Source organism: Balaenoptera acutorostrata, chromosome 8 (assembly GCF_949987535.1).
Source record: "Balaenoptera acutorostrata chromosome 8, mBalAcu1.1, whole genome shotgun sequence".
Lineage (NCBI taxonomy): Eukaryota > Metazoa > Chordata > Mammalia > Artiodactyla > Balaenopteridae > Balaenoptera > Balaenoptera acutorostrata.
Window position 1 is genome coordinate 75799726 of NC_080071.1, and position 13877 is coordinate 75813602.

General features: G+C 43.2%; 1 protein-coding gene across 1 annotated transcript in view; it reads left to right on the top strand.

Annotated features, from left to right (window-relative positions):
• Positions 1–810: 810 nt before the first annotated feature.
• LOC102999025 (sterol 26-hydroxylase, mitochondrial) overlaps positions 811–13877 on the top strand; it is a 46923-nt gene continuing 33856 nt past the window's right edge. Inside the window, exon 1 of the mRNA XM_007187934.2 lies at positions 811–1624. Coding sequence (XP_007187996.1) covers positions 1355–1624 — 270 coding nt within the window. The 5' untranslated portion in view covers positions 811–1354. The remainder of the gene's footprint in view (positions 1625–13877) is intronic.

Here is a 13877-nt window from a genome sequence, read left to right on the forward strand (position 1 = left end):
TAGAAGAGACAAAATGATAGAACAATACAGAAGAGGGGGTAAGAGACAGGGAGGATACAGTCAGAAAGTCTAACATATATATAATTTGAAGTCCTAGGAGAGAAGAAAAATAAATGGGGTAAAAGGAATGTTTGAATATCTGAAAACTTCCAAAACTAACGAAAGATATTCAGTCACAGAGTCAAGAAACTCTGTGACCCCTAAGGGGATAAATAAAAAGAAATCCACACCTAGCTACATCAGCTGTCAGTCTAATTGTTGCCCCTTGAACTTAACATGCCTTTTCTGCCTCTGGCTGCCTGTAAATAACCAATTCTTCAAATGGTCTTAGAAAAAGCTTTATCATCCTACTGGTTCTACCTGTAATGGGTTGAATAAGCTTTGAGCTCGTGTTTATTTTATTTGTGTATAAGTCATGTTTTTAACTTTTTGAAACTTGTACTTTGAATATACATATATGAAACAAAGAATTCATGAAATAATACTTTTCCTTCTTGCAATATTTTCTGTACTATTTTGTTCTTTTCCATCTTATTAAAAGATAATTTTGGTCACATTCACTAAATCTGGTCTCAACCTGCAGTTTGAGAAATCCTGCCTCAGCAGACCAGGGAGTATGTGGGTGGTGGGGAGGGAGAGGGGTAGAACTGCATTTTTAAAAAACCCTAATATTTAATTTGTTTGTTTGGCTTCCTCCCTCCAGTAATCGGATTACCCTGGAGACAGGGTCGGTTTTTTTGCTCTTTGCTTTTTTGCTCAGGGGGATTTTTTGCTCTTTCCTCGCTCAGCCCTCAGACTCCGGGATCAACCCTGGAGGCTATCAGGAAAAGCCAGCGGCCGGTTTAATCTCAACAGCCGGTTCCTGGTCCCTCCGGGAAGTGAGGACAGCTGAGACGCTGGCGCTCTGGGGTGGCGAACCGGCCTCCCCGTCTTGGAAGGCTCCCGGGCTGCCGAGAACTTTGCCGCCCTCCTGCCGGGAACTGAGACCAAGCGAGCTTCAAGTTCTCCTCGAGAGTTCGCGGAAGTGCGAGGTGGGGGAGTCGCGGAAGAGGCGGCCATCGTCAGCGCTCTGTGGGTCTCCTCTAAGTCCCCCGTGCATCTTCTGGCTTGGCGTTGTCCGGCCCCTCCCCGAGCCAGGAGGCTTACAGTTGGAAAGGGTGACTTCTGCGAGTCCCTTAGGTCCTATTTGGAGGGACTGAAGACCGCGAGGAAAAGTGAGCAGTAAGGGGCCTGGTCAGCCTTCGTCCAGCCCGCCCTGGGCTACCGGTACCCTTGAACCCGCCCCTACTGTTTTGTCTCTGGGCAAGTTCCAGGCGCTCTGCACTCGCGATCCAAAGGCGTGGCGGCGCGAGCCATGAATCGTATGGGTGCGCTGGGCTGCGCAAGGCTGCGGTGGGCGCTGCTGGGGACGCGGGTGGCTCTCCCTGGCCTCGGCTCCCACGGGGCCAGAGCCAAGGCCGCAATCTCCAGCGCCCTCCCTGCGGCCCAGGCAGCCGAGGCTCCCGGAACCGGGCCTGGCGATCGGAGGCTGCGGAGCCTGGAGGAGCTTTCAGGGCCAGGGCGGCTGCGTCTCTTATTCCAGCTGTTGGTTCAAGGCTACGTTCTGCACTTGCACCAGCTCCAGGTAACCGAGCGGGGGGCCTCGCGACCAGGGGATGTGGTGCGCACCCGGACAGAGAAGTTGGGGATGGGGAGACGTTGGACAAAAAGTGAAGGACACGTTTAGCTCGGGACCGAGTGGGGGCTGTGGTCATACACTGGAAATCTGTAGGGGCTATGAACTGAAATGAACAGGTCAAGGGGTGGTATGAAGCAGGAGGGCACTGGGCTAGAGGTGATTTGGGATGCTAGGTTTAAAGTGGACAGAGGTTGAGATTCAGTCTCATCTCCTTGACTCCTCTTTTCACACTGGGTACTCCACCCATTCTAGACTTCTTCCAATTCCTTAAGCCTAGAAAGTCCTTTCCCCGCCTTAGGGTCTAGGAGGTTCCCTCTGCGTGAACTGTTGTCTTCACCCTTCTACTTAAACACTTGTTTTTGTCTCTGTGATTTCCCTGGGCTGGGTTAGACACCTGTTAATGTGCTCTTGTAAAGCACCATCTTCCTTCTCTGTCACTTCCTCTGTGTTATATGTTTTTTTAAATTTATTTATTTTTAATTTATTTATTTTTGGCTGCATTGGGTCTTCGTTGCTGTACGCAGGCTTTCTCTAGTTGTGGCGAGTGGGGGCTTCTCATTGCAGTGGCTTCTCTTGTTGCGGAGCATGGGCTCTAGAGTGCAGGCTCCGTAGTTGTGGCGCACGGGCTTAGTTGCTCCGCGGCACGTGGGATCTTACCGAACCAGGGCTCGAACCCCTGTCCCCTGCATTGGCAGGCAGATTCTCAACCACTGCGCCACGAGGGAAGTCCCTGTGTTATATGTTTATAAGAAATATAAACATTTCTTTAATATTGCCCTCCTGTAAGAATGTAAGCCCTGTGAAAGCAGGGATCCTCCTGTTTGGCCTGTATCTCCAAGCCTGGCACTTGTAGATGCTCAAATATTTGTTGAATCAATGAAAAGTCCATATTTTAATTGTATCCTCAGGCCACATCATTTAAAAATGAAGTGATTGATGATATGATCTAATACAACTATCAAATGCTTTCTTAATAAAATTAATATTTCAAACATTAAAAAAAATAAAGTGGACAGAGGTTGGGAGAGAAGGGAGCTGTCTTGGTAATAGAATAGCACATGCAAGTGTATAAGCTGCCAGATGTTATAGAACCACTATTTATCTGTGGTGATATCTATGGTGATATCGGCTACCACAGACTTCTTCCAGAGGAAATGGCTTCTGGAGGATTACAGAGGTTTGGCGATTTGCAGGGTAAATTTCCCCTTAATGGAGAAAAAGATGTCATTGCTCAGAGAGTGAAAGCAAAATCATAGACATTAAGGAAAAGGTACATTTTTGTTATTAAGAAATCAATGTCCAGTAAGAAGGTTTTATCCAGTGGAACACTGATATGAGGCAGGGATGGATGGATCGCCCACTGTCAATGGACAGAGACTGGAAAATCCAATGTTGGTTAAGTTGGAGAGGTTTTAGGAAGTGAACCGAAGAGATTCATGTGGGATTTGTCTTTCTTTTTTTTTTTTTAAAGGTTTTTATTTATTTATTTATTTATTTATTTATTTAATTTATGGCTGTGTTGGGTCTTCGTTTCTGTGCGAGGGCTTTCTCTAGTTGTGGCAAGTGGGGGCCAATCTTCATCGCGGTGCGCGGGCCTCTCATTATCGCGGCCTCTCTTGTTGCGGAGCACAGACTCCAGATGCGCAGGCTCAGTAATTGTGGCTCACGGGCCTAGTTGCTCCGCGGCATGTGGGATCTTCCCAGACCAGGGCTCGAACCCGTGTCCCCTGCATTGGCAGGCAGATTCTCAACCACTGCGCCACCAGGGAAGCCCGGATTTGTCTTTCTGATTACTATTAATAAATATTAACGCACCACTCTGCCCCAGGCATTTTTCCAAGAGCTGAGCTTCGGTGAGATGTGGCCAATACCCACATGGGGGTTAAATGCTCCTTTGGGGAAGAGGGGGAACAAGGGAGTAAACAAATCAGCAAACAGCTAATTTCAGAAAGAAAGCTTGAGTGCCCTGGGAGGAGAAGCCAGTCCAGGGCTGGGGGAGGAGTGGGACCTTTGATTCGAGTGTGCCATCCAGGCACATGTGTGGTTGTCAGTGATTGACAGGAGTAGACAGGCCTTGGGCTGGGCTGATGAACAGACTGGTCACCAGGTGGCTGTGCTGGGCAGTAGTAAAAAATGAGGAGGAGCTGTGGGGACTTGGGATACGACAGGCCTTTGAGGAGGATATTGAAGGCCAGACTAAGGGCCCTGGTTCTTCTGAGGAGCCATGGTGAGCTATTGAGCAGGCATGGGGTGAAGATGGCCTCCAAGGGACACTGTCCAGGTTATGGTGTGTACAGTAGGATGGATTGGACATGAGAGGCAGAGAGGGCCTCGGGTGACAAAGGGTATGGCATTATCTGAGCCACCCCCCAGGGAAAGTTGGACTGGGAGTTAATGATGAGGGAGAAAATGACTGTGAGGGTTTGAAGGTCCAGACTGAACACAGTTTCTCTGCACCTGCCTGGGCTGCTGCCATCTCCCCTGGGGTCTTCTCTGTTGGGTTCATGTTTCTGAGGCATGGTGGACAGGTCACAAGGCACTTGGAGATGGTTAAAAAAAATTATTCCCTGTGTGCTCAGCTCCAAGAAACCAAGTAAGCCAAGAAACCAGAGTCCTGAAAGCTTCCCCTGCTTGATTTAACCTCTAGAAATGTGAGCAGCCCAGTGAATGCCCCAAGGGTGGGGACTAAGGATTTCTCACCATTTTTCAGGGAAAGTTTATTGGAAAGTTTTGCTCAGGACTATCTCTGCAGCAGTAACTACCAAGAAATTCTCGACTGCCCTAGGAAGTGGAGGAGGAAGCAGGAGAAAGCCAGGAGTGTGTGGCCATTTATTTATTTTTCATTTTTAAAAAAAAATTTATTTATTTATTTATTTGGCTGTGCCGGGTCTTAGCTGCAGCACACAGGATCACGGGATCTTCGTTGGGATCTTCATTGCGGCGTACGGGATCTTTTTAGTTGCGGCATGTGGGCTCTTTTAGTTGTGGCATGTGGGATCTAGTTCCCTGACCAGGGTGGAACCCGGGCCCCCTGCATTGTGAGCACGGAGTCCTAACCATTGGACTACCAGGGAAGTCCCTGTTTGGCCTTTTATTTTATTTTATTTTTTGAAATCAATTTATTTTTGGCTGCATTGGGTCTTCGTTGCTGCGCTTGGGCTTTCTCTAGTTGTGGCGAGCGGGGGCTACTCTTCGTTGTGGTGCGCGGGCTTCTCATTGCGGTGGCTTCTCTTGTTGCGGAGCACGGGCTCTAGGCCTGTGGGCTTCAGTAGTTGTAGCACGTGGGCTCAGTAGTTGTGGCACATGGGCTTAGTTGCTCTGCGGCACGTGGGATCTTCCCGAACCAGGGCTCGAACCCGTGTCTCCTGCACTGGCAGGCAGATTTTTAACCACTTCGCCTCCAGGGAAGTCCCCCTGTGTGGACTTTTAAAGGAGAGGCCGGACTAGAATTTTGCAGAGCCTCCTGGCTCCGGCCTTTGTATCCCAAAGATCTGGAATCACATGAACCTGGGCTGCTCCATGGGAAATATATTAGCCCTTCCCACTACATGTGGCTGGTGTGAGTTAGTAAACAGCGGAGTGCTGCACATCTATAAAAGCCAGTTAATACCCCTATTGAGAAAGAGGATGCTTCCAGTGACCCACTTTGTATCAGTTCAAATCCATTTGGTTGCCACTCTCACCGGCTTAAACTATAAAGCAGCTTTATTGGTTCCTATAATGGAAAAGTCTAATAGTTGTGTGCCCTTCAGGTATAGTTTGCTCTAGTGATTCACGAGACCATCAAAGCCACAGTTCTGTTCTGCAGTTCTCTTGGTTCTGCTGTCTCACAGAACTTAGTTGACTGGGCTGGGTTAATTGCCCATTCCTGAACCCATCATAGTGGCCATAGGTGTACTCTAGCTTAGACTCATGCAGGCTTACTCCTAAAGCTGGGGTTGGGGGCCCTGCCACCTAAACAGGTGGCTGCTGCACAAGGAGGAGAACAGGAATTGACCATAATGTCTCCTGCACCCTCAGTTGTCAAAAACTGCGTATCACACATAAAATTAATAAAATCAGCTTAGGGAAGCACTGTAGGACTTTAAGGGGTTGGAGTGGGAATTGGGACATGTGAAAGCCTTGCTAGTCTGTAAATACCCGTTCCTTTCTCTTTTCTAACTAAAATAATGACAAGAGTGCTGAAAAAGTGAAATGTGAACATATGTTAAATTTATATGTAAATTTATGTAACAAAGTGATATCTTTCAAAGATGTTGACCCTGAGAACGATGAGATCAGCTGTCTATTCTGTAGCTCTCATTGTGGACTACCTGGGTTGGTGACCCCTCCTGTGTCTCCCTAATGCTTCCTGTACATATTTGTCATTTCATGTATCATGTTTCTTTTTTAAAAAATTTTATTTATATATTTATTTTTATTTATGGCTGTGTTGGGTCTTCGTTTCTGTGTGAGGGCCTTCTCTAGTTGCGGCAAGTGGGGGCCACTCTTCATCGCGGTGCGCGGGCCTCTCACTATCGTGGCCTCTCCCGTTGCGGAGCACAGGCTTCAGACGCGCAGGCTCAGCAATTGTGGCTCACGGGCCTAGTCGCTCCGCAGCATGTGGGATCTTCCCAGACCAGGGCTCGAACCCATGTCCCCTGCATTGGCAGGCAGATTCTCAACCACTGCGCCACCAGGGAAGCCCCTCTTTTTTTTATATATAGTTACAAAATTTTTTTTTCTTGTGATGAGAACTTTTAAGATTTACTCTTTTAGTAACTTCCAAATATACAATACAGTGTTGTTATAGTCACCATGCTGTGCATTACATCCCAGGATGTAATCTTGTAACGCCCACTTATTTATTTTATAACTGGAAGTTTGTACTTTTTGACCACCTTCATGCATTTTGCCCTCCTTCCATGCCCACCTCTGGCAACCACCAATCGGTTCTCCGTATGTATGAGTTTTGTTTTGGTTTGTTTAATTTTTAGATTCCACATACACATGAGATCATTCAGTATTTGTTTTTCTCTGTCTGACTTATTTCACTTAGCATAATTTCCTCAGGGTCCATCCATGTTGTTGTAAATGGCAGGATTTCCTTCTTTTTTATAGCTGAATAATATTTCTGGGTGTGTGTGTGCGTGCGTCGCATTTTCTTTATACATTCATCCATTGATGGACGCTTAGGTTGCTTCCATGCTTCCATGTCTTGGCTATTGTAAATACTGCTGCAGTGAACATGAGGGTCCATTTATCTTTTTGAGTTTAGTGTTTTCATTTTCTTTGGATAAATACTCAGAAGTGGGACTGTGAGATCATATGGTAGTTCTATTTTTAATTTTTTGAGAAACCGCCATACTGTTTTCCATTGTAGCTGCACCAGTTTACATTCCCACCAACACTGCACGAGGGTTCCCTTTTCTCTACATCCTTGCCAACTCTTATTTTTTTGTCTTTTAGCCATTCTGTCGTGCAAGGTGATATCTCATTGTAGTTTTGATTTGCACTTCCCTGGTGACTAGTGATGTTGAGTACCTTTTCATTTACCTGTTGGCCATCTGTATGTCTTCTCTGGAAAAATGTCAAATCAGATCCTCTGCCCGTATTTTAATTGGATTTTGTTTGTTTTGCTATTGAGTTATATGAGTTCTTCATATATTTTGGATATTAACCCTTATCAGATATATGATTTACAAATATTTACTCCCATTTAGTAGGTTGTCTTTTCATTTTGTTGATGGTCTCCTTTGCTGTGCAGAAGCTATTTAGTTTAATGTAGTCCTGCTTGTTTATTTTTGCTTTTGTTACCTTTGCTTTTGGTGTCAAATTCAAAAAATCATCATCAAGACTGATGTCAAGGAGTTTACCACCTATATTTTCTTCTGGGGTTTTTATGGTTTCAGATCTTAAGTTCAAGTCTTTCATCCATTTTGAGTTAATTTTTGTGTATGGTGTAAGATACTAATCCTATTTCATTCTTTTGCATGTGGCTATCCAGTTTTCCCAATACCATTTATTGAAGAGGCTGTCCTTTCTCCATTATATATTCTTTGCTCCCTTGTCATAAATTAATTTACCATATATGTGTGGGTTTATTTCTGATCTTTCTATTTCTTTCTATTCTGATCTATATGTGTGTGTTTATGCCAATACCATACTGTTTTGATTACTATAGCTTTGTAATGTAGATTGAAATCAGGAAACATGATGCCTCCAGCTTTGTTCTCCTTTCTCAAGATTGCTTTGGCTATTCGGGGTCATTTGCAGTTCCATACAAATTTTAGGATTGTTTATTTATTTCTGTGAAAAATGCCATTGGAATTTTAGTAGGAATTGCATTGCTTCTGTAGATTGCTTTGGGTAGTATGGACATTTTAACAATAGTAATTCTTCCCATCCATGAGCATGGAGTATCTTCCCATTTATTTGTGTCTTCTTTAATTTCTTTCTTCAATGTCATAGTTTTCAGTGCACAGGTCTTTTACCTCTTTGGTTAAATTTATTCCTGGGCATTTTATTCTTTTTGATACAGTCGTAAATGGGAGTGTTTTCTTAATTTCTCTTTCTGATAGTTTGTTATTAGTGAATAGAAATAAACTGATTTTTGTATTTTGATTTTGTATCCTGCAAGTTTACTGAATTCATTTATTAGTTCTAACAGTTGTTTTGGTGGAGTCTTTAGGGTTTTTGATATATAGTATCATGTCATCTGCAAATAGTGATAGTTTTACCTCTTCTTTTCTGATTTGGATGCTTTTTTTTTTTTCCTGACCTAATTGCTCTGTCTAGGACTACCAATACTATGTTGAATAAAAATGGCACGAGGGGCCATCCTTGTCTTTTTCCTGATCTTACAGGAAAAGCCTTCAGCTTTTCAACATTGACTATGATGTTAGCTATGGGTTTGTCATATATGGCCTTTATTATGTTAAGGTTCATTCTCTCTATACCCAGTTTTTGGGGTGTTTTTAAACATATTTATTTATTTATTTATGGCTGCATTGGGTCTTTGTTGCTGCAAGTGGGCTTTCTCTAGTTGCAGTGAGCAGGGGCTACTCTTTGTTGCAGTGTGCGGGCTTCTCATTGTGGTGGCTTCTCTTGTTGTGGAGCACAGGCTCTAGGCACACGGGCTTCAGTAGTTGTGGCTCGTGGGCTCTAGAGCGCAGGCTCAGTAGTTGTGGCACACGGGCTTAGCTGCTCCGCGGCATGTGGGTCCTTCCCAGACCAGGGCTCGAACCCATGACCCCTGCATTAGCAGGTGGATTCTTAACCACTGCACCACCAGGGAAGCCCCTATACCCAGTTTTATGAGAGTTTTTGTCATAAATGGATGTGGAATTTTGTCAAATGCTTTTTCTGGATCTATTGATATGATCTTATGATTTTTATCCTTCATTTTGCTAATATGTTGTATTACATTGATTGATTTGCAGTTGTTGAACCATCCTTTCATCCCTGGAATGAATTCCTCTTGATCATGATGAATGGTTTTTTTGTTTGTTTGTTTGTTTGTGGTTTTTTATGTATTGTTGAATTTGGTTTGCTAATATTTTATTGAAGATTTTTTTCATTTATGTTCATCAGGGATATTGGCCTGTATTTTCTTTTCTTGTACTGTCCTTGTCTGGTTTTAGTATTAGGGAAATTCCAGCCTCATAAAATGGGTTTGGAATTGTCCCCTCCCCTTCTTTTTCTTTTTTTCTTTTTGGAAGAGTTTGAGAAAGTTTAGTATTAATTCTTCTTTAATATATTTGGTAGAATTCACCAGTGAAGCCGTCTGGTCTTTGACTTTTGTTTGTTGGGAGGTTTGATTTTTTTTTGTTGGTGACTGATTCAGTCTTTATACTAATAATTGATCTGTTCAGATTTTCTGTTTCTTCATGCTTCAGTCTTGGTACAATGTATGTTTCTAGGAATTTATCCATTTCTTGTAGGTTGTTCAATTTGTTGGCATATAATTGTTCACAATAGTCTCTTGTGATCCTTTGTGTTTCTGTGGTATCAGTTGTAATGTCTCCTCTTTCATTTCTGATTTTATTTATCTGAGTCCTCTTTTTTTCTTGGTGAGTCTAGCTAAAGGTTTGTTTACTTTGTTTAGCTTTTTAAAAAGCCACCTCTTAGTTTCAGTGATCTTTTCTATTGTCTTTTTAGTCTCTGATTTATTTCTGCTCAGATCTTTGTTATTTCCTTCCTTCTACTAACTTTTTAAAATTAATTTTTATTGGAATATAGTTGTTTTACAATGCTGTGTTAGTTTCTGCTGTACAGCAAAGTGAATCAGCTATACATATACATATATCCCCTCTTTTTTGGATTTCCTTCCCATTTAGGTCACCACAGAGCACTGAGTAGAGTTCCCTGTGCTAAACAGTATGTTCTCATTAGTTATCTGTTTTATACATAGTATCAATAGTGTATATTTGTCAATCCCAATCTCCCAATTCATCCCCCAGCCCTTTCTCCCTTGGTATCCATACTTTTGTTCTCTACGTCTGTGTCCCTCTTTCTGCTTTGCAAATAAAATTATCTATACTATTTTTCTAGAGTCCACATATATGCATTAATATACGATATTTGTTTTTCTCTTTCTGACTTACTCCACTCTGTATGACAGACTCTAGGTCCATCCACGTCTCTGCAAATGACCCAATTTCATTCCTTTTTCTGGCTGAGTAACATTCCATTGTATATATGTACCATATCTTCTTTATCCATTCCTCTGTTGATGGGCATTTAGGTTGCTTCCATGTCCTGGCTATTGTAAATAGTGCTGCAATGAACATTGGGGTGCATGTGTCTTTTTGAATTATGGCTTTCTCAGGGTATATGCCCAATAGTAGGATTGCTGGGTCATATGGTAGTTCTATTTTTAGTTTTTTAAGGAACCTCCATACTGTTCTCCATAGTGGCTGTATGAATTTACATTCCCACCAACAGTGTAAGAGGGTTCCCTTTTCTCCATACCCTCTCCAGCATTTGTTGTTTGTAGATGTTTTGATGACGGCCATTCTGACCAGTGTGAAGCGATACCTCATTGTAGTTTTGATTTGCATTTCTCTAATAATTAGTGATGTTGAGCATCTTTTCATGTGTTTGTTGCCCATCTGTATGTTTTCTTTGGAGAAATGTCTATTTAGGTCTTCCAGCCATTTATTGATTGGGGTGTTTTTTTTTTTTTGATATTGAGCTGCATGAGCTGCTTGTATATTTTGGAGATTAAGCCTTTGTCAGTTGCTTCATTTGCAAATATTTTCTCCCATTCTGAGGGTTGTCTTTTTGTCTTGTTTATGGTTCCTTCTACTAACTTTGAGGTTAATTTGTCCTCCTTTTTCTAGTTCCTTGAGGTGTAAAGTTAGGTTATTCGAGATCTTTCTCTCTCTCTCTTATTTTTTTTAATCTTTCTTGTTTCTTAATGTAGGCATTTATTGCTGTGAACTTCCTTCTTGGAACTACTTTTGCTGCTTCCCATAAGTTTTGGCTTTTGCCATTCTTTGCATCCTTTCCCTGAAGCCTCCATTCCCACCCTCCACTGGACATCAGCATCAAAGGCCAGATGATCCGTGACCTTCTGAACCTGGCGGGCTTTTTCTGCCCAGTGCAGAGGATATCTTTTCCAGCTCCAGCAGCTCCAGTAGCTCCAGCAGCTCCACCACCAGGTCAGCCTCCTTGCTTGTCTGCAGTTCAGCTGGCAGCATGAGCAGCCCCATAGAGACTCTGGGAAGGGATAGTGTCTGCATGTTCCCTCCTGCTTGATCTCCCTTACTGCTTGATCTGCCCTGACAATCTATCCATGCACATTGCCATGTCAATGCCCCTAAAAGCATGTTTGATTAATTGCTCCCCTGCTCAGGAATCCCTACAGGTCCTGAGGAATCAGCTTTAAATTCCTCAAGCAGACGTTTGAGGCCCCAGCCTCCTTTTCCCAGGCACCCCTCACTTTAAGTTTTGCTATGTTGTGTTTTCCATTTTCATTCATCTTTAGTTTTTTTTAAATTTCTCTTTTGATTTCTTCTTTGACCTAGTGGTTGTTCAGTAGCATGTTGTTTAATCTCCACATATCTGTGAATTTTCCAGATTTCTTCTTGCAGTTGATTTCTTTTTTAAAATTAATTAATTAATTAAATTATTTCTGGCTGCATTGGGTCTTTGTTGCTGCGCACGGGCTTTCTCTGGTTGCAACAAGTGGGGGCTACTCTTCGTTGCAGTGCACAGGCTTCTCATTATGGTGGCTTCTCTTGTTGCAGAGCATGGGCTCTAGGCGCACGGGCTTCAGTAGTTGTGGCACGCGGGCTCAGTAGTTGTGGCTCGTGGGCTCTAGAGTGCAGGCTCAGCAGTTGTGGCACACGGGCTTAGTTGCTCCACGGCATGTGGGATCTTCCCAGACCAGGGCTCAAACCTGTATCCCCTGCATTGGCAGGTGGATTCTTAACCACTGCGCCACCCGGGAAGTCCTTGCAGTTGATTTCTAGTTTCGTACAATTGTGTGGGAAAAGATGCCTGATTGGATTTCAGTCTTCTTAAATTTATTAAGATTTGTTTTGTGGCCTAACATTTGATGTATCCTGGAGAATGTTCCATGCGTGCTTGAAAAGAATGTATTCCGTTGCTTTTGGGTAGAATATTCTGTATATGTCTGTTAAGTTCATCTGGTTTAATGTGTCATTTAAGGCCAATGTTTCTGTATTGATTTTCTGTGTGGATGATGAAGTGGGGTATTAAAGTCTCCTACTATTATTATATTGTTATCTATTTCTCCCTTTAAGTCTGTCACATATTTAAGGGCACATGTTTCTTACCATTGCCTGTTTATATAGCTTAGAGATTGGGCTGTGAACCTCTGAGGGCCTATGTCTTTCCCAGCTCTGTGTCCCCCAGCATCAGGCACAGTTCTGGATACAGGGGAGGTTTTTGACAATGTTTGATGAATGAATACATTTCATGTACCAGTCAAAGGGCTATGAGTGGTACTGAGTAGTAGCTACATCTAGTGGTAAACTTCTTTGTGAGATTCTTCTCAGCTCCCTGATCTGAGTTGTTTGACATAAGATAGAGTGAAAAAGGGACAGTGAGGGAGGTGGGCAGATTGATCAAGCTGGCCCATCAGGTCTTAGCTTTCTAGGTTCAGAAACTAAATTTTGTCAGTTCATTCAGCATGGGTAGACTATTGGGGACTGACCCATATTGGTCAAACACACAGAAACAAATTGTGGATTGGAGTATTTATTTACAAAAGTTAGCCCTCCCAGGGATCTTATACCCCATCACATAGAAGCCCTCTATTCTAGTTATTCCTACCTAACAAACTATCCCAAAACACAGTGGCTTAAAACAACATTTTGTTATACTCTTGATTTTGTGAGTCAGGAATTTGGGCAGTGCACATCAAAAATGGCTTATCTCTGCTTCACAGTGGAGTGGGGCTTTAGTTTGAATGGCTGAAGATGGCTGGGATGGCTCAAGTGGGGCCATAAGTTTGGGCCTCAGTTCTGGTTTTTGGCTGGCTTCCTTAGCTTTTCTCCATGTCACATCTGCTGGGGCTGGAATTTCCAAAATGGCTTCTTCAATGGCATGTTGGATGCCTGGGCTGGTTTGGCCAGAATGGCTATTTCTTTCCCCACATGACTAACCTGGGCTTCCTCGCAGCATGGGGGTCTCTGCATAGTCAGACTTCTTACAGGGTGCTGGTTTCCCCCAGAATGAATATTCCAAGAGACAGAAAGTGGAAGTTGCCAGTTTCTTAAAGCCTGGTTCTGGAAACTGGCATAGCATCATTCCTGCTGTATTCTATACATCAAAGCAGTTACAGAGCCCACCCAAGTTCTAGAGAAGATGTAGACCTGAACTATTAATGGGAGAGATGTCAAAAAATATGTGGCCCTCTTTAATACACCTAACCTCTTCCTAGAATCCACGTACCTAGGGAGCGAAATTAGTAACTACATTAGTGGACTGCTTGGTATGCAGGGACCCCAGAACTAAAGCAGTAGAACTGTATGGAAAAAAATTTCATCTAGGCCTTGGAGAAACCTGGTTGAATGTGCTTCTCTGGTGCCTGTCCATTAGATTAAGTATCTCTCTCTCTTCAGAGGTAAATGCTGCCTATTTTTGCCCTTTGGCTCCTTCTTCTGGGTTTTGTAATGGCCACTCCCATCCTGTTAACACATTCTTTCTTCAGTTTGGCTAATACCATTGATTAGCTGGATTTTCTTTC